The sequence below is a fragment of the Anomaloglossus baeobatrachus genome, chromosome 3 (assembly GCF_048569485.1).
Source record: "Anomaloglossus baeobatrachus isolate aAnoBae1 chromosome 3, aAnoBae1.hap1, whole genome shotgun sequence".
Taxonomy (NCBI): domain Eukaryota; kingdom Metazoa; phylum Chordata; class Amphibia; order Anura; family Aromobatidae; genus Anomaloglossus; species Anomaloglossus baeobatrachus.
Window position 1 is genome coordinate 118,548,123 of NC_134355.1, and position 21,491 is coordinate 118,569,613.

General features: G+C 49.8%; 1 protein-coding gene across 1 annotated transcript in view; it reads right to left on the bottom strand.

Moving 5' to 3' along the window:
* Window positions 1–15,668: 15,668 nt before the first annotated feature.
* Window positions 15,669–21,491, bottom strand: part of SEC23B (SEC23 homolog B, COPII component) — a 53,625-nt gene continuing 47,802 nt past the window's right edge. Inside the window, exons 19-20 of the mRNA XM_075339398.1 lie at window positions 18,822–18,887; window positions 15,669–16,604 (exon numbers count right to left, since the gene is read on the bottom strand). Of these exons, the coding sequence (XP_075195513.1) occupies window positions 16,515–16,604; window positions 18,822–18,887 (156 nt within the window). The 3' untranslated portion in view covers window positions 15,669–16,514. The remainder of the gene's footprint in view (window positions 16,605–18,821; window positions 18,888–21,491) is intronic.

Consider the following 21,491-nt stretch of genomic DNA (forward strand, 5'->3'; position numbering starts at 1 on the left):
GTGAGGTAAACCATGTTTAAAATCAGGCAGGGAAATGTTTTACCTCACAGAAATAATCAGCTATGATTCCATGTCTGTATATATGTTTACTTCCTCCCCTGCCCAGGAGATGTGGTATGAGCAGACCATGTCCCTGTACGGGCAGACACGGCCATTACACAGTACACAGCAGGGACACATCATATATAAGATTATCTCTCGAACAGGAACATTTTTAAACACATCCAATTGTGGAAATTATTTTCTCTATCGCTTCATTGGGGGACACAGGAAACCATGGGTGTATGCTGCTGGGACTAGGAGGTGACACTATGCAAATAAGAAAGATGGCTCCTCCCCCGCAGTATACACCCACTGACCGGAGCTGAGGAGACCAGTTTTTAGCTTAGTGTCCGAGGAGGTTGGACACGCAGGGGCTGCTCTCAGCCCCTCAGGTTTGTATTGTTGTGTTTTATTAATGTTTTCCCTTTGTTTTTCAGGCACAGCTCGTCGGGCGACAGGGTGTAATCGCTCACCCTGCACTCCCACATAGAGACCGGTCGCACAGAAGTGGGGTCCGTCTGCCACTACTGTTGTCTTCCGTGTCTGTCTGGCAGGACCCTACCCCCCTAACACTCTCAGGACTGTTTGGGGGGCATCCGCACAGAGGGACAGGCGGATGGTCCTTGCCCCCCTCCCCAAACTCTCTCGCTCCCGAGCCTGATTGTGGGGTAGGAGGACGAGACCATACCCAGGATGGAGAGGTACCCTTCCGGTCTCCCCTAGACTGTGCCCGGGACGACTGTCGAGATGTCTTCGCTCGCCTTCCAGGATGGATCCAGGATCACCTCAAGACAAGCCGGGACCTCAGATAAGTACTCACTCCCCCCTCCTCTTCCCCGTCCCGGGTTATGGGGAGGGATCCCGGGTATAGAAACCCACAGTCTTTTACACCTGGGTCAGGGGGTCCCATATCTCCCCTAGAACCCCTCACCTTAGGCCCCTCGGTAGTTATTTCCCCGGTTCCGTGGCCTCCCTGCGTTCCCCCGACCGGCCCCCCTGCCGTGGCGTCCACTATCCGGCGTCCCCTCCAGCGGCCTATTCTCAAACCTTAGCCCCCGGCTCCATTGCGGCCCGGCGTCCCCTCCGACGGCCTGCCCTTAAAATTCGCAAGGGGAATACATGAAATAGCAGAAACAGGTGTGTGAATACTGACTTGAAAAATCCAATAGCTATATGTAAGAGTGAAAATGTGAAAAATGGAATCTGCATTACTGCCATGAACATATGAATCAAGAGAAATTTAGCTACTGAATTGATCAATGCAATAGAGCCCCAACACTACGCCAAAGTATTTCTCTACGTTGGGGTCCCTAGCTTGTGTGTGTCCTCTCATGCAGTTAAAAAACTTACCGTGTATGGGAAGCTGAGACCCAGGCTATTTATGCGTATGATATGGATTGGCAATAGGTGTGGTTGGGGAGGGTTCACAAACGAAAAAATACTAACAATAAGGAATAACGTTTGGAACACCATTCTAAGTCTGAACTGGGTGCAAAAACCTAAAAAAACATCACTATGGGGAGATAAGGTATGCACACCAGTGACTATGCAAGGGGAATACATGAAATAGCAGAAACTGCTGTGTGAATACTGACTTGAAAAATCCAACAGCTACAGTTAGGTCCAGAAATATTTGGACAGTGACACAAGTTTTGTTATTTTAGCTGTTTACAAAAACATGTTCAGAAATACAATTATATATATAATATGGGCTGAAAGTGCACACTCCCAGCTGCAATATGAGAGTTTTCACATCCAAATCGGAGAAAGGGTTTAGGAATCATAGCTCTGTAATGCATAGCCTCCTCTTTTTCAAGGGACCAAAAGTAATTGTTCAAGGGACTCTAAGGGCTGCAATTAACTCTGAAGGCGTCTCCCTCGTTAACCTGTAATCAATGAAGTAATTAAAAGGTCTGGGGTTGATTACAGGTGTGTGGTTTTGCATTTGGAAGCTGTTGCTGTGACCAGACAACATGCGGTCTAAGGAACTCTCAATTGAGGTGAAGCAGAACATCCTGAGGCTGAAAAAAAAGAAAAAATCCATCAGAGAGATAGCAGACATGCTTGGAGTAGCAAAATCAACAGTCGGGTACATTCTGAGAAAAAAGGAATTGACTGGTGAGCTTGGGAACTCAAAAAGGCCTGGGCGTCCACGGATGACAACGGTGGTGGATGATCGCCGCATACTTTCTTTGGTGAAGAAGAACCCGTTCATAACATCAACTGAAGTCCAGAACACTCTCAGTGAAGTAGGTGTATCTGTCTCTAAGTCAACAGTAAAGAGAAGACTCCATGAAAGTAAATACAAAGGGTTCACATCTAGATGCAAACCATTCATCAATTCCAAAAATAGACAGGCCAGAGTTAAATTTGCTGTAAAACACCTCATGAAGCCAGCTCAGTTCTGGAAAAGTATTCTATGGACAGATGAGACAAAGATCAACCTGTACCAGAATGATGGGAAGAAAAAAGTTTGAGAAGAAAGGGAACGGCACATGATCCAAGGCACACCACATCCTCTGTAAAACATGGTGGAGGCAACGTGATGGCATGGGCATGCATGGCTTTCAATGGCACTGGGTCACTTGTGTTTATTGATGACATAACAGCAGACAAGAGTAGCCGGATGAATTCTGAAGTGTACCGGGATATACTTTGAGCCCAGATTCAGCCAAATGCCGCAAAGTTGATCGGACGGCGCTTCATAGTACAGATGGACAATGACCCCAAGCATACAGCCAAAGCTACCCAGGAGTTCATGAGTGCAAAAAAGTGGAACATTCTGCAATGGCCAAGTCAATCACCAGATCTTAACCCAATTGAGCATGCATTTCACTTGCTCAAATCCAGACTTAAGACGGAAAGACCCACAAACAAGCAAGACCTGAAGGCTGCGGCTGGCAAAGCATTAAGAAGGAGGAAACCCAGCGTTTGGTGATGTCCATGGGTTTCAGACTTAAGGCAGTGATTGCCTCCAAAGGATTCGCAACAAAATATTGAAAATAAAAATATTTTGTTTGGGTTTGGTTTATTTGTCCAATTACTTTTGACCTCCTAAAATGTGGAGTGTTTGTAAAGAAATGTGTACAATTCCTACAATTTCTATCAGATATTTTTGTTCAAACCTTCAAATTAATCGTTACAATCTGCACTTGAATTCTGTTGTAGAGGTTTCATTTCAAATCCAATGTGGTGGCATGCTGAGCCCAACTCACGAAAATTGTGTCACTGTCCAAATATTTGTGGACCTAACTGTATATGTAAGAGTGAAAATGTGAAAAATGATATCTGCATTACTGCCATGAACATATGAATCAAGAGAAATTTAGCTACTGAATTGATCAATGCAATAGAGCCCCAACACTACGCCAAAGTATTTCTCTAGTGTTGGGGCTCTATTGCATTGATCAATTCAGTAGCTAAATTTCTCTTGATTCATATGTTCATGGCAGTAATGCAGATTCCATTTTTCACATTTTCACTCTTACATATAGCTATTGGATTTTTCAAGTCAGTATTCACACAGCAGTTTCTGCTATTTCATGTATTCCCCTTACATAGTCACTGGTGTGCATACCTTATCTCCCCATAGTGATGTTTTTTTAGGTTTTTGCACCCAGTTCAGACTTAGAATGGTGTTCCAAACGTTATTCCTTATTGCCCTTAAAATTTAGCCCCCGGCTCCATTGCGGTCCAGCGTCTCCTCCGGCGGCCTGCTCTTAAAATTTAGGCCCCGGCGTCTCCTCCGGTGGCCTACCCTTAAAATTTAGGCCCCGGCTCCATTGCGGCCCGGCGTCTCCTCCGGCGGCCTATCCTTAAAATTTAGGCCCCGGCTCCATTGCGGCCCGGCGTCTCCTCCGGCAGCCTACCCCTAAAAATTTAGGTCCCGGCTCCACGGCGGCTCGGCGGCTCCTCCGGCGGCCTACCTTAAAATTTAGCCCCCGGCTTCATTGCGGCGCACTGTGTCCGCGCGCTATTCTGGCCACACCCCCAGCCGGGAATTCAGCCCGCGCGGGCTTTTCAAATTCTTCCTGCTCTCCTGAGCAACCACCGCCCCCCTCTTTCCTGGCGCCTGACGTCACTTCCCGGCGCCGAGACTCCCGGGGAACGTCACTCCTGCTCGCACTTCCAGCCTCCCGGCTCGGTAAGTAGGCCCACCACCGCAGCTCCAGCGCCCCCCGCAGGCAGCCAGTGCGACTCAGGGCCCCCGCAGTCACCGCTCCGGGCTGTCCAGCACCACTCGCCTCTGTTTTTTACTCTCGGCCCCTGCAAGACTGCAAAGTAAAAAAAAAAAAAAATCTTACGCATACCGCAAAATTGGCTTTCCTGTTGTTATTACAGCACCTGCCCCGGATTCCGGGTGCAGTTCACTTACAATGAGCTGTCCCCCCTCTATCACATAGTGCATGGCTATAGAGCCACTTCAGTCCGGGAATATTAACAGCCCCCCCTTCTACAGGTGCGTGATGCCAATCTCCTGCACGCACTCCATTCCTAGTGGTTTTCCAGCGTACTGTGGTCCTATCCACTTCCACTGTCTGTGTATCTTGTGCTCCTGCCTACTTTCCTGTTCCCACCACCTAGTGTGTCAGTGTTCCTCACGTAGGGTCACTATTGGTGGGTTAATGTTCCTCATGTTCTATCTGCTGTCATATACCCGCCTACCACAGGGTCATTGACCCGTCCACTTTTTCAACCTCAGCCTGTCCACTATCCAGTGGGCCAGTGTCTCCATTTACCTGTCTACTATACAGTGTGCCAGTGTTCCCATGTGCCTGTCCACTATCCAGCGTGCCAGTGTTTCGCTTGCTATGGTCTACATCAGTGTGCCCGTGGTCTTCACCTGTGTGCCAGTGTCTTCATGTACTTGCCCACTATCCAGTGTGCCAGCGTCTTCCTCCTGCCTGTCCACTATCCAGTGTGTCGGCGTCTCTACGCACTGGCCTACATCTCCGTGCCAGCGGTTCCCTGTCCCTGTCCACTATCCAGTGTGCCAGTGTCTGTGTGCCCCAATACCCAGGTGCCAGTGTCTGCGCCATGCCTGTCTGCCCCAATACACAGGTGCCTTTGGGATCCTGCCCGCTGTTCAGTGGGCCGGCGTTACTACGCGCATTTGTTTACTCTGGTGTACCAGTGTCCTCTCGAGCCGGCTCACTGTTCAGTGCGCCAGTGTTTCTTTACGCACCTGTTTACACCACTGTACCAGTGTTGGGTGAAGATACCCACTATTTGGGGTGTCAGGTCTCTAATCGCACCTGTCTGTTTCTGCAAACAAAAGAATTTTTTTGTATATAGACCATCATGTCCAGCATCCAGATTGACAGTTCCACAAGTCTGTCCACTTGCTTGTGTGCCAATGTCTCTATATGTCGGTCCATCTTCCAGGGTGCCAGTATCCTCTATACAGAGTGTCTCTATGTACCTACCCACCATCCGGTGTGCTAGTGCTTCTTGAGTGGGCCCCCTATCCCGTGTGCCTGTTGGCTATACACACCTGTATACTACAGCGTGACAAGGATTTGATGAGCCGTGCCAGCTTCCACTATCCAGTGTATCTCTATGCACCTACCCACCATGTGGTGTGCTAGTGTTTTCTTGCATGTGACCTCTATCTTGTGTGCCAGCGTTTCTATATACACCTGTATACTACAGAGTAACAGTGATTTGATGAGCCTGCCCACTAGCCTTTGGGCCAGCACTTATCCGAACCAGAGGCCAGATACAGCAACTGGCTTAAGTGCTTTGTTCAGCTTTTCCGCTCATCTCTGACCAAGGCGAGAGCTCCATCCATCTCTGCCCCATGAGGCGGCAGGGCAGCAGCTGTCACATTCAGTGCCAGTACGCCTGATCGATGATCCTGCCCGCTACCCAAAGGGCTAGCGTTTCTCCACACCAGAGGCTGGATACCGTAACAGGTATGTGTTTCTCTACTCTCGACCCAGTGATTCGAACAGACTGAGTCACCTAGTGGGTCAGCTATCTCCCTCATCTCCGACTGAAGCGAGGACTGGTCTCTGCAGGGACCCCATGATGCGGCAGGGTTGCAACTGTCAATAGGTTGCTTCCCAGTGACCCAGGACTCTCTCCTACTTCAAACCACCCATTCAGGTGACCAGGAGGTAAGCCAGGGTCCTTTAGACCAGTTCATTGTCTTTCCTTCCTGCACCAGCTATTGACTCACTTCCCAGTGATCTGCATCCATACGTCTGGAGTAACCTTGAGGTAAGGCTACACGCGAACATTTAACTGGAGGGTCGTGTGCTTCACCCCCGGCAGTGAGCACGGACCCCATGACGCGGCACAGCAGCTCTCTTTTGGTCGCTTTCCAGTGACTCGAGACCTTCCCCTACCTCGCACATGCATGTAAGGTAACCGCGAGGTAAGGCTTCTTCTCTCTTGACCGTACGTTGGCTCCCTCGTTCCTTGAAGCAGCAGTCATTTTGGTTCCCAAATGAGGTAAGCAGGGTACAGCTCTGTCTGCTAACCAGTATGTTATCCGTTTTTACTTCCTGCCACCCTCCTCGGGTGGTTCATAGTACTTCTGGTATCCGCCTATTTTTTGGCTTAGACCAGCCTTGGCTGCGCCCTCCACTAGGGTTCCGGCCAGGTACTGTACATGTCCGAATCCATAGGTCGTTACTTACATTCTCTCTCTTTCAGATAGAGTTCAGATTCCTCAGTCCCTTCTCAGACAACAGATGAAGTTAAGAACCAGACACAGGAGCGTCCAATCATCGATTCCACGGAGGACCAGTCTCCCCAAGGGACTTCTAGTATCCTGATGGCCCAGTCATTGGGCTCACTCTTCCGGACAGGTTGTAGGTTCCAATGTGTGTCTTCTGTCCTCTTTCCGCAACAGAATCCTCCAGGGAGCCCTGATTACTCAGGCCACTGAGTGTTTCCACCCGAACACTCAACACTACGGCGAGTGGTCCCCGTCTGATCTACCAGCCTTCTCCAACACCTAGACATGACCTGCCTCAGTTTCAGGCTAAGAGGGGTCTTCTTTTCCTCTGTCCCGGGTCTGCCTCACTTCCCTCGTAGCCATTCTAGATGGCTCTTGGAGATATGCTAGATCTCTCCTTAGTCTCCGCCATACCAGATTCCATGTCCGCTCTCCACCACTTGGTCTCAGTCGCTTGTGCATCCCTGCACTTTTCAAGCAGAGTTCCTGCCAGACCATTTAGACTCCCATCTTCCTTGCCACCTTCCAGGAATAGGCGTCCCTCCCCTGGTCGGCTAGCGCTTATGCCGACGACCTAGTCCGAGCCCCTTCTTGAAGTCCCCCTCGAAAGGGTCTTCCTTCTCCCACTTCAGGTCATACATCCCAGGTCTTGTGCCTTTTTGTCTTTCTCAGGAGCTCTCCCCCATGGGGGTTCTCCTTCCCATAATTCTCTACAATGATCACCCAGTACCCGACTACAGAGTTCGAGTTTTTCCCAGTCACGTCATTGTAGATGCTCGAATTCCCTTCTCCTGTCTGCCACGTCATAGTGCAAATCGGTCCTGGGAATTCCTTTTGGTTCCTTAACCTTGTCATTTTTCTCCAAACCTCACAGGCTCTCTGAACCCCTTCCATACACAGGAGAATTATCTCCCGTATTATTTTACCTGCCCGCAGGCTGTTTCTTCCACTAGGGTCAGATCACTTCCTCGGGTGCTGTGAAACCAACGGGTCAAGTTCCCCTATGGCGGAATCCCCTTGCACGCTCCTCGAGTATCCCGACTCCCTTACAACCTTTTAGGCAGTCGGTTTCCCCTTTAGTCATCCTGCGGCAATAAGGGGCCAAGGCTCCTTTAGCCTCCGCTTTCTGGCTCCTACCTCTACCAGGTGCCCTAGGTTTTCGCTCATTCTTACACTCTCAAACGTAGTACCAGGGTCTGTCGAGTTCTTTCTCTCTTAGCCCGACCTATTGCTGTCAGTCGCCTTAGATCCTTAGCTTTCTTAGGTACAGACCTGAGAGGATGCAGTTTCTCCCTGATCACACTAGTTCTTAGTACTCCCTAGTACTCTAACTCTTCTCCTGTACTTCGGCCCCCGGCCGGGTACGGGTTCCTTACGGGGTCTAGGACCAGGTTCCGGTCAAAGAATCTTGTCTCTGCTAACCCTGTGTTCGGGTTTTTTCTCTTCCCACCCTTGGCGACTGCTTTAGAACGTCCCATGGTTTCCTGTGTCCCCCAATGAAGCGATAGAGAAAAGTAGATTTTGGGTACTCACCATAAAATCTCTTTCTTGGAGCCTTCATTGGGGGACACAGCACCCGCCCTTTTCTAAGACTTCAATGGATCCGGAATGTTATAGATTTCAAGCTTCTCCTCGTACTGCTTTTACACAAACTGGTCTCCTCAGCTCCGGTCAGTGGGTGTATACTGCGGGGGAGGAGCCATCTTTATTTGCATAGTGTCACCTCCTAGTCCCAGCAGCATACACCCATGGTTTCCTGTGTCCCCCAATGAAGGCTCCAAGAAAGATTTTACGGTGAGTACCCAAAATCTACTTATTCCAAGATCTATAGTCTGTTTTCACAGGAATTTTATCCCTCAGCTTTCTCGTGAGCCAGAGCCAAATGTAGCGTCATTTTTAGGCGTGTGTTAGAGTAGCGGGACCCATATAGACCGGTGTCTCGGTACTGATGGGAGGATGATGTTACGAGACATATCATGACTGCAGCCTGCGCCGTGTCCTGTCTGCACATGCAAAACCCTATACAACGTCCTGTTAAGTAGTAACTTGTATACGTCTTTAGGCTAAGCCCTTTGCGTTTCAGCCGCTTTTTAGGTCCGTTTTGAGAAGCACCTTTTTCATGCCAAAAGGCATGCGTTTTGATTTTACAGTAAAGTCTATGGAAAATGGGGATTTCTAGACCACACTTTGCGTTTTAAATCGCTGCGTTTAATTTGCATATTTTGTGGCAAAAACCATGCGTTCAAAGAAATAGTATGTCAATTGTTTTTGCCATTTTGGGTGCGTTTTGCTAACATTGAAGTCAATGAGAAATGGCAATAATCAAGAAACTTCAAATTTCCTGCGTTTTACCTGGTTTTTAGGCGCTGAAAACATGCGTTTTTGACTTCAAAAACACATGCTTTTCTGACATTAAAATAATGGAATAATATGTCCCTTTACACACACATAGTCCGACAATGAAATTAAACAAAATTTAGATTTTATTGCCATTTTAACATTAAATATTATAAACCCTCTATAAATTCATGAATTATAAATAATTTCTTTGTCGCTCCATTGGGAGACCCAGACAATTGGATGTATAGCTTCTGCCTCTGGAGGCCACACAAAGTATTACACTTTAAAAAGTGTAACCCCTCCCCTCTGCCTATACACCCTCCCGTGGACCACGGGCTCCTCAGTTTTATGCTTTGTGTGGAAGGAGGCACACATCCACTCATGCATTCTCATACATAGTTATGTCGGATGGAAGAAAAGAGGACCCCGATGGGGCCCCCGGCATGTTCCCTTCTCACCCCACTATGTCGGCGGTGTTGTTAAGGTTGAGGTATCCATTGCGGGTACGGAGGCTGGAGCCACATGCCGTCTCCTTCACCATCCCTTATGCGGCTCTGGGAGAAGTGGGATCCTGAGCGGTCATCCATTTGCTGGGACCGTGCTCCATCCGCAGCCCCTGGTGGAACCTGCCGGACCAGAGCCTCTTCAACCCCAGGGACCGGGCCCTGCAACTTGAAGGTACTCTGTGTCCCCATGGGGGGACTGTACTGGGAGCGCACCTTCTTCCCGGAAGCCGCGGTAGTTGTAAAACTGAGGAGCCCGGCGGACTTCCGCGCCGACCGTGCCTGCTTGTCGGGCGCGGCCTCAAATTTAGTCCCCGGCTTCGCCGCGGCCTAGTTGCGAAAATCCCGCCCCCGGGCCTGCCTGTCAGGGGTAAGGGCGGGATTACCGACATGATGTCGGATGTGAGGGCTGGAGCATCCTGCATGTCTCCCTCCCCCTCATTGACCACTGTGGGGACCCCAGATTCCCGCTGTTTGCTGGCGCCGCCCTCGGCCCCACTCCTCCCCTGAGAGCTCCGGCGGCCATTTTTTGGCATTCTGCCGGTGGATGCTTCTCAGTGACACAGCTCTGCAGCTCCGGGGGATCCACGACAGGGAATCTGGAGGACACACTCCGCTCGTTAGCGGTCAGTAAGCCACACCGGTCACCCGGTGCTGGTCCCCCTAGGGTGCCGGAATAGATACATATTATATATATATATATATATATAATAGATATATATATATCTGTTCGGTCAGGCTGTATACCCTTTTCCCATATACCCTCAGTGGTCACTCTCCTAGGAGACAACAGCATGTCATCCACAAGGAGCAAAGCTACTAAGGCACAGGGTTTTTTCGCGCCCTGTACCTCTTGTGGGGCTATGTTGCCTGCGGGATCCACCTACCCTCACTGTGAGCAATGCTCGACTCCTGCCTCGCTTGCTCAGCCGGAGCCTCGGGCACTTGTGGGCCCCTCGGCTCATGTAGATCCCCCTGCTCCCCCTGAGCAGGCTGCAGGGACAGAGTCACCGGTGTTGGCCTTTTTCGCTGAGAAACTCTCTGTCACTTTCTCAATCCATTGCACAGTCTATGGACAAATGGTCATCTAAGCTCCTTGAGGCATTGCAGTCCAGACCGGGCCCTTCACAGGCCCCGGCCCCTGTTAGCTTGTCTCCTCCAGGCCCCTCTCGGTCCGCGCCGCAGCGCGCTCCCAGGTTAGCCCCTAGGTCTCAGGCGGAGGACTCCTGCCCGGAACGCAGTCCCAGACCGGCTAAGCGGCCTCGCTGGGACTCTTCCCCGGCCTCCTCACGCTGCTCGGGATCCCAGCTTGAGGACTCTCAGGAAGACGAGGCGGACGTGGGAGCTCAGGGCTCTGACCCTGACTTCGCCCTTAACCTTGGTACACCTGAGGGGGACGCCTTAGTAAATGATCTTATCTCGTCCATCAACCAGGTGTTGGATCTCTCACCCCCGCCTCCTCCTGTAGAAGAGACGGCTTCTCAGCAGGAGAAACACCAATTTCGGTTCCCCAAACGTACGCGCAATACGTTTTTTGATCACTCTAACTTCAGGGATGCTGTCCAGAAGCCCAGAGCGGTCCCAGACAAGCGCTTTGCTAAACGGCACACTGACACGCGTTATCCCTTTCCATCTGAAGTCGTTAAGGGCTGGGCACACTCTCCCAAGGTGGATCCTCCAGTCTCCAGATTGGCTGCTAGGTCCGTTGTGTCTGTTGCCGATGGCTCATCCCTGAAGGATGCCACTGACAGACAGAGCTCTTGGTGAAGTCTATCTATGAGGCCACGGGCGCGTCTTTCGCCCCGGCCTTTGCAGCTGTGTGGGCTCTCCAAGCAATATCGGCTTGTCTGACTGAGATTAATGCTGTCACACGGAATTCTGCTCCGCATGTTTCTTCTTTGACCTCTCAGGCATCAGCCTTTTCATCCTACGCCATGAACGCCGTCCTGGACTCCACTAGCCGTACAGCTGTAGCATCTGCTAACTCCGTGGCAGTCCGCAGGGCCATGTGGCTGCGCGAATGGAAAGCAGACTCGGCTTCCAAAAGGTTCTTAACTGGTTTGCCTTTTTCTGGCGACCGTTTATTTGGCGAACGATTGGATGAGATTATTAAGGAATCCAAGGGAAAGGACTCCTCCTTACCCCAGTCCAAACCTAAGAGACCTCAGCAGAGAAAAATCCAATCGAGGTTTCGGTCCTTTCGTCCCTCCGCCAAGCCCCAATCCTCTTCGTCCAACAGGCCGGAGAAAGGCCAGAGGAACACCTATGCGTGGCGGTCCAAGTCACGCCCCCAAAGGGCCGCAGGAGGCACTGCCTCCAAGACGGCCTCCTCATGACTCTCGGCCTCCCCTAGCCACATCCTCGGTCGGTGGCAGGCTCTCCCGCTTTGGCGACGCCTGGTGGCCACATGTTCAAGACCGATGGGTGAGAGACATTCTGTCTCATGGTTACAGGATAGAGTTCAGCTCCCGACCTACGGCTCGTTTCTTCAGAACCTCTCCGCCCCCCGCACAGGCCGACGCACTTTTTCAGGCACTGGACGCTCTAAAGAGCGAAGGAGTTGTGATTCCCGTTCCCCTTCAGGAATGTGGTCGCGGATTTTACTCCAACTTGTTCGTGGTGCCAAAAAAGGACGGGTCATTCCGTCCCGTTCTGGACCTCAAGCTACTCAACAGACATGTGAGAACCAGACGGTTTCGGATGGAATCTCTCCGCTCGGTCATCGCCTCGATGTCACAAGGAGACTTCCTAGGATCGATCGACATCAAGGATGCTTATCTCCAGGTGCCGATCGCACCCGAACATCAACGTTTCCTGCGTTTCGCCATCGGAGACGAACACCTCCAGTTCGTGGCATTGCCTTTCGGCCTGGCGACAGCCCCACGGGTTTTCACCAAAGTCATGGCATCCGTCGTGGCGGTCCTGCACTCTCAGGGCCACTCGGTGATCCCCTACTTAGACGATCTCCTAGTCAGGGCCCCTTCTCGGGTGGCGTGTCAACAAAGCCTTACAGTCGCTCTGGCGACTCTCCAGCAGTTCGGGTGGATCATCAATTTCCCGAAATCCAAGTTGACACCGACCCAATCACTGACTTACCTCGGGATGGAGTTTCATACCCAGCCAGCGTTAGTCAAGCTACCGCGGGACAAACAGCTTTCTCTGCAGGCGGGGGTGCAATCACTTCTTCGGAGTCAGTCACACCCCTTAAGGCGCCTCATGCACTTCCTGGGGAAGATGGTTGCAGCTATGGAGGCAGTGCCGTTCGCGCAATTCCATCTACGGCCACTCCAATGGGACATTCTTCGCAAATGGGACAAGAGTGCGGCTTCCCTCGACAAGAACATCTCTCTTTCCCTTGCAACCAAAACATCACTTCAGTGGTGGCTCCTACCCACATCTCTGTCTCGGGGAAAATCCTTCCTACCCCCAACCTGGGCCGTGGTCACCACGGACGCGAGCCTGTCAGGTTGGGGAGCGGTTTTTCTCCACCACAGGGCTCAAGGAACCTGGACTCCGATAGAATCGTCCCTTCAGATCAATATCCTGGAGATAAGGGCAGTATATCTAGCCCTATTGGCTTTCCATCGGTGGCTGGAGGGCAGGCAGATCCGAATACAGTCGGACAACGCCACTGCCGTCGCCTACATCAACCACCAAGGCGGCACTCCCAGTCGTCAAGCCTTCCAGGAAGTCCGGCGGATTCTGCAGTGGGTGGAAGCCACAGGCTCCACCATCTCTGCAGTTCACATCCCGGGCGTAGAAAACTGGGAAGCAGATTTTCTCAGTCGTCAGGGCATGGACGCGGGGGAATGGTCTCTGCACCCAGACGTGTTTCGAGAGATCTGTCGCCGCTGGGGAACGCCGGACGTCGATCTCATGGCGTCACGGCACAACAAGGTCCCGGCCTTCATGGCACGGTCTCAGGATCACAGAGCTCTGGCAGCGGACGCTTTAGTCCAGGATTGGTCGCAGTTTCGACTGCCTTATGTGTTTCCCGCTCTGGCGATGCTGCCCAGAGTACTACGCAAGATCAGGTCCGACTGCCGTCGCGCCATTCTCGTCGCTCCAGACTGGCCGAGGCGGTCGTGGTATCCGGATCTGTGGCATCTCACGGTGGGTCAACCGTGGGCACTTCCAGACCGCCTAGACTTGCTGTCACAAGGCCCGTTTTTCCATCTGAATTCTGTGGCCCTCAACCTGACTGTGTGGCCATTGAGTCCTGGCTCCTAGCGTCTTCAGGGTTATCTCAGGATGTCATTGCCACCATGAGACAAGCCAGGAAGCCAACGTCCGCCAAGATCCATTACAGGTCTTGGCAAATCTTCCTATCCTGGTGCGCTGATAACGGTTTTCCTCCATGGCCGTTTACCTTACCCACTTTTCTTTCATTTCTACAATCTGGAATGGACAAGGGTTTGTCCCTCGGCTCTCTCAAGGGCCAAGTATCGGCGCTCTCCGTGTTTTTTCAAAAGCGTCTAGCCAGTCTTCCGCAGGTCTGCACGTTCCTGCAGGGGGTCTGCCACATGGTCCCACCTTACAAACGTCCGTTGGAACCCTGGGATCTTAACAGGGTCCTGACGGCTCTTCAAAAACCACCTTTCGAGCCGCAGCGGGATGTCTCTCACGTCTTTCGCAGAAGGTGGCCTTCCTGGTGGCAGTCACATCACTTCGGAGAGTGTCTAAGCTTGCAGCGCTGTCATGCAAAGCCCCCTTCCTGGTTTTTCACCAGGATAAGGTGGTTCTGCGTCCTGTCCCGGAATTTCTCCTTAAGGTGGTATCCCCCCTTTTCATCTCAATCAGGATATCTCCTTGCCTTCCTTTTGCCCTAATCCAATTCACCAGTGTGAAAAGGATTGCACTCTTTGGATCTAGTGAGAGCACTCCGGTTCTACGTGTCTCGCACGGCGCCCCTGCGCCGTTCAGATGCGCTCTTTGTCCTTGTCGCTGGCCAGCGTAAGGGCTCTCAGGCCTCCAAGTCAACCTTGGCTCGGTGGATCAAGGAACCGATTCTCGAGGCCTACCGTACTTCTGGGCTTCCGCTCCCTTCAGGGCTGAAAGCCCATTCTACCAGAGCCGTAGGTGCGTCCTGGGCATTGCGGCACCGGGCAACGGCTCAGCAGGTGTGTCAGGCAGCTACGTGGTCTAGTCTGCACACTTTCACGAAACACTATCAAGTGCATACCTATGCTTCGGCAGACGCCAGTCTAGGTAAGCGAGTCCTTCAGGCGGCGGTTGCCCACCTGTAAGAGGGGGCCGTTTTCGGCTCTTTTTATTGAGGTATTCTTTTACCCACCCAGGGACTGCTCTTGGACGTCCCAATTGTCTGGGTCTCCCAATGGAGCGACAAAGAAAAAGGGAATTTTGTTTACTTACCGTAAATTCCTTTTCTTCTAGCTCCTATTGGGAGACCCAGACAATTGGGTGTATAGCTTCTGCCTCTGGAGGCCACACAAAGTATTACACTTTAAAAAGTGTAACCCCTCCCCTCTGCCTATACACCCTCCCGTGGACCACGGGCTCCTCAGTTTTGGTGCAAAAGCAGGAAGGAGAAAACATAAATTGGTCTAGGGTAAATTCAATCCGAAGGATGTTCGGAGAACTGAAGACCATGAACCAAAAGAACAATTCAACATGAACAACATGTGTACACAAAAGAACAACTAGCCCAAAGAGCACAGGGGCGGGTGCTGGGTCTCCCAATAGGAGCTAGAAGAAAAGGAATTTACGGTAAGTAAACAAAATTCCCTTTTTTCTTTATTAATTCCAAAATTATATGTTTTCCTTTTTTTTTCTCTTTTTTCATGATGTTTGACTATTTAATCTTTATTTAGCAGTGTCTTGATGTTCAAAACGCATCTGTAAAAACGCAGGTGAAAGCATGCAAAAAGCACTGAAAACACATCTTAAACACGGTAAATACACATGCGTTTTCAGCGCTAAAGTTCTGAAAAGGCAACTTTGGTCAAATCAATTAAGCCCAAAATGTGCGTTTAGAACTGCAACTAGGAGAATGCAAAGTGCGGTCTTAGCCTAACATGCACAGACCTAGGATATTCCAACTGATCAGGTGAGGTAAGCAGGGGAGAAGGAAACATAAATAAGACTCATAACTTTTTATTTTAAGGCATATGCCAGATATACTTTATAACCTGCCCAACCTCTTTGAAAGACACTAATCGTGGAGACGAATGATAAAACAGTATATAAGACAGACACTATTGCCACTGGAGATTTTCTGTGTTTTCCTGCAGACGGCACAAGTGTTCACGATGTCTTCCATGTTCAGGCTATGCCCAGCGGGTGCTACTCAGAGCTGAGCCTCCTCCAGCCGTCAGACAAGGGAGAAAATGGCTCATCTCTAAGGTCAAAGATTTCTGAAGATCTTTTTTCCCAATTTTATTGCAAGAAAAATATAATAAAGTAGGAACCGCTAAGATTTTGTATTTTACACGTTCGTGTTCCTTTGGTGAATATATGTATGTGGTATACTGCATATAAACTCCTATTATCACTATCAACCCAGCTGAAATATAAAACAAAAACTATATAGATGTAATTCTGCCATGTGCCATTTTGCTCATACTAAAAACGTCCCAATTATTAGGAGAAACACTCATTTTTGGCAGAAAAATTTACTATATCTGTACGTACTGAGTAAACAAAGGTGATTGTGGATGGGCGTGAACAAGGCATCCTGAATATATACAATCAATGGGATCAGACGGAGCGGTCATTCTATGTGTAAAACAGACAATAAATTAAACCTAAGATAGGACGACATTGAAAAACGTAACGTCACATCTTATTTAGCTTCTGGTAAAACTCTGATTAGCTCCTTGGATTACATGTGGGAATGTGTAATCTTCTAAAAATGGCGCGCTCTTCCATTGCATGTATGTGAAATTTTTCTGTCCACAGTTTTTGTTTTTTTTTTTCTTTTTGCATTATGATGCAGTAGATACGGCCAGCTTCTTCAGATGATCCATAAAAACTTGTAGACTGACATCATCCGTCAAAATTGGGGCTCCACCATCCTGTTTTGGGGGTGATGAAAAAAAAAAAAAAAAGTTAACTTTATTGTGGATATATCAGGTGACAGCAGAATTACATTCACAATGGCTACAGTTTAGAGTGGAGCAAAAGGTTGGCCAGATTCTGGTCCAGTGAGGACTTGGGAAGTACGTGGGCATCAGACCATAGCACTGAGGATCTCCAGTGAGACACAGTAGGTGGTGGGGAGACGAGCTTTATTGGGTGCAATGAGATTTGCCCGGGGCTGGATACCATTTTTTCTAATGAATGGTGGGAGCCATAAGTTTGACTTCCGGAGACTAGACCAGTAGACCAGTGTTTCCCAAACTCCAGTCCTCACGACCCCCAACAGGTCATGTTTTCAGGATTTCCTTAATATAGCACAGGTGATGCCTTGATAAGGATTCCATCACCTGTTCAATAGTATGGAAATCCTGAAAACATGACCTGTTGGTGGTCGTGAGGACTGGAGTGTGGGAAACCCTGGACTAGACTTTTTTTCCATCTTGATAAATGTTCACAGTTTGTCTCAATGCCATAAATTGATTATTAAAGGGAACCTGTCACCAGTTTTTTTGACTATTAAACCAAAAGTGTCCCCTTCTGCAGCTCCTGGGATGCATTCTAGGAAGGTGCACCTTGTTGCTGTCCCCACTTGCAAACCCCGACTATAACTTTATAAAATCTCACTGTTTTGTATGCTAATGAGCAGTGTTGGCCAGATGGGCGGGATCCATTTCGGCTCCTGTCTCTCCTTTTGGCCTTGCTCGCCGTCCTCCTGTCATCATTGACACGCCACCGTCATCATCCACGCTACTGGCCAAGTCTCGCACAGGCGCAGTTCGCTCTGCCCCTATCGCGGGCCGAACAGAAAACAGTTTCTGTCGCGCACCGGTGATGTACCTGCACGAGACTTCACCAGCGGCGTGCATGATGACGGCGGCGTGTCAATGATGACAGGAGGACGGCAAACAAGGCCAAAAAGGAGGGACAGCAGCTGAAATAGAGCCTGCCCATCTGGCCAACACAGCTCATTAGCATATAAATCAGTGAGATTTTATAAAGTTCTTTTTGCTGTCTGCAAGTGGGGACAGCAACAAGGTGCACCTTCCTAGAATGCAGCCCAGGAGCTCCAGAAGGTGATACTTTTGGTTTAATAGTCAAAAAACTGGTGACAGCTCCCCTTTAAAGGCGCTTTCTAAGATATAACATTGAATGCTGGGTATCTGACAAAAAAAAAAAAAAGCAGCAGTTCTCAGGCCCCTTTTATTATTTATACAGACACTGTTCACATATTTGTTACTGGGCCAGTATTGCAGCTCAGTCTTACTCATAAGGAGACAAGCTGCAGTGTAAAATTAAAAAATAAGAATATGAGGATGCCTAGATTTTGTTGCCACTATATTCTGGCAATCTGAATGGCTCCTTGGGGTAGGACACCCAATAATCGCTATCCTAAACAAAGCACATCTCGAAGGATATGACATATGAATTGCCGAAGTCTAGAATCGTGCACAGTAAGTGCCCCCTAGTGGTAACTGGTGGCAGCCAGAATTCTGCCATTTAAAGGGAACCTGATGGAAAAAATATGGAGTATGTCTGCAGCAATAATAGGAATCTATAGGTAAATACAGTTTCAAACATATTCAGCTGTATAACCTGATGTTTGGCTGCAGGGACAACTGCATTATATTTTCCCAGCAGCGCTCGCTCCACACAACTGGGCGACATTGAATGGTCACTGCACACACATTGGGGAGGTGGAGGTCACTCACTGATCAGTGGACGTAATTTTATCGCTCATTACGTAGAGGTGACTGGTTATTGCCCACGGCGCCACTAAGTTGATTGGTACTGAGCGCTGGAGGGAGAATATCTTCCCTACAGCTAATTGGAGCTGGGAAAAGGTGTTTACCAGCAGATTAGCACTATGGCTGTGGGTAAATACCATTTTAACAAGTTATCTGTCCACTAGACAGGCGATAACTGTTGGGATTACAGTAATTGGACCCACACAGATCTAACTGTATAGAATAGATCATTTATTTAAAACAGGAATATGGCTGTTCAAATGAGCTGACGTTTTTCATTAGAAATAAATCTCAGTCCCATGTGACATGTAAAGATTTTATCCATTCAGAATTCAGCATATGACTGGGTCCCATTCCTCTGACACAGCTAATAGTCTGTATTGGTCATAAGCCTACTCTAGTGCTTACCTGTCCATAGCTGTAGATGTTGTTGTGCGTCTGTGAGGGATTGACTTTGGAGAGCAAGAATCTGGCCTAAAATTGAAGAGAAAAAAAACCCTTGAAATCAAGTAACTCGTTCTTTTTGTTGTGCATCTTCAGAACAAAATAAAATGCATATCCCACTCTTCTGCCACAAACTACGGCCCCGATTCATCAAAGCAATTTTGCCAGAATTCTGGAGTAAAAAAGCTTTGAAAATGGGGAAAATGATTACGCAACTCAGGACTGGGGGACTGGAGCATGATTTATAAAGAAGGGAATTTTGTTTACTTACCGTAAATTCCTTTTCTTCTAGCTCCAATTGGGAGACCCAGACAATTGGAGACCCAGACAATTGGGTGTATAGCTACTGCCTCCGGAGGCCGCACAAAGTACTACACTTAAAAGTGTAAGGCCCCTCCCCTTCTGGCTATACACCCCCCCGTGGGAGCACGGGTCCTTCAGTTTTAGTGCAAAAGCAAGAAGGAGGAAAGCCAATAACTGTTTCAAAAACCAATTCAATCCGATAAACAATATCGGAGAACGTAAGTTATTAACATGAACAACATGTGCACCCGAAAAACAAATACCCTCAGAAAAACAGGGCGGGTGCTGGGTCTCCCAATTGGAGCTAGAAGAAAAGGAATTTACGGTAAGTAAACAAAATTCCCTTCTTTTTCGCTCCTAATTGGGAGACCCAGACAATTGGGACGTCCAAAAGCAGTCCCTGGGTGGGTAAAATAATACCTCGCGATCGGGCTGTCAGGCAGCCTTTTCTTACAGGTGGGCCACCGCCGCCTGCAGGACTTGTCTACCTAGGCTGGCATCCGCCGAAGCGTAGGTATGCACCTGATAATGCTTGGTGAAAGTGTGCAGACTCGACCAGGTAGCCGCCTGGCACACCTGCTGAGCCATAGCCTGATGCCGTAATGCCCAGGACGCACCCACGGCTCTGGTAGAATGGGCCTTCAGTCCAGAAGGAGTCGGAAGCCCAGCAGAACGGTAGGCGTGAAGAATTGGTTCCTTGATCCACCGCGCAAGGGTGGATTTGGAAGCTTGCGACCCTTTAAGCTGACCAGCGACCAGGATAAAGAGTGCATCCGAACGGCGCAGAGACGCCGTGCGGGAAATGTAGATCCTGAGTGCTCTCACCAGGTCCAACAGATGTAAACCCTTTTCAAATTGGTGAACTGGATGCGGACACAAAGATGGTAAAGTGATATCCTGATTGAGATGAAAGGAAGATACCACCTTGGGAAGAAACTCTGGAATTGGACGCAGTACTACCTTGTCTTGGTGAAACACCAGGAAGGGAGATTTGCAAGATAACGCCGCCAGCTCTGACACTCTCCGAAGAGACGTGACCGCCACCAGAAAAGCCACTTTCTGTGAAAGCCGAGAAAAGGAAATCTCCTTCATAGGCTCAAAAGGTGGCTTCTGGAGAGCAATCAGAACCTTGTTCAGATCCCAGGGTTCCAATGGCCGCTTGTAAGGGGGAACGATATGACAAACCCCTTGCAGGAACGTGCGTACCTTAGGAAGTCGCGCCAGGCGCTTCTGAAAGAATACGGATAGCGCAGAGACTTGTCCTTTAAGGGAGCTAAGCGACAAACCTTTTTCCAACCCAGACTGCAGGAAGGAAAGAAAAATAGGCAATGCAAATGGCCAGGGAGAAACTCCCTGAGCAGAGCACCAAGATAAGAATATCTTCCACGTTCTGTGGTAGATCTTGGCGGAGGATGGTTTCCTAGCCTGTCTCATGGTGGCAACAACATCATGAGATAAACCTGAGGTCCCTAGGATCCAGGACTCAATGGCCACACAGTCAGGTTCAGGGCCGCAGAATTCAAATGGAAAAACGGCCCTTGAGACAGCAAGTCTGGACGGCCTGGTAGCGCCCACGGTTGTCCTACCGTGAGATGCCACAGATCCGGGTACCACGACCTCCTTGGCCCGTCTGGAGCGACGAGAATGGCGCAACGGCAGTCGGACCTGATTTTGCGGAGTACTCTGGGCAACAATGCCAGAGGTGGGAACACATAAGGTAGTCGGAACTGCGACCAATCCTGAACTAAGGCGTCTGCCGCCAGAGCTCGGTGATCGTGAGACCGTGCCATGAAAACCGGGACCTGTTGTTGTGCCGTGACGCCATCAGGTCGACGTCCGGCATCCCCCAGCGGCGACAGATCTCCTGAAACACGTCCGGGTGAAGGGACCATTCCCCTGCGTCCATGCCCTGGCGACTGAGAAAGTCTGCTTCCCAGTTTTCCACGCCTGGGATGTGAACTGCGGATATGGTGGATGCTGTGTTTTCCACCCACGTCAGAATCCGCCGGACTTCTTGAAAGGCTTGCCGACTGCGTGTTCCCCCTTGGTGGTTGATGTACGCCACCGCTGTGGAATTGTCCGACTGAATCCGGATCTGCTTGCCCTCCAGCCACTGTTGGAAGGCTCGCAGAGCAAGATAGACTGCTCTGATTTCCAGAACATTGATCTGAAGGGTGGACTCTCTGAGTCCACGTACCCTGAGCCCTGTGGTGAAGAAACACTGCTCCCCACCCTGATAGGCTCGCATCTGTCGTGACCACCGCCCAGGATGGGGGTAGGAACGACTTTCCTTTTGACAATGAGGTGGGAAGAAGCCACCATCGGAGAGAG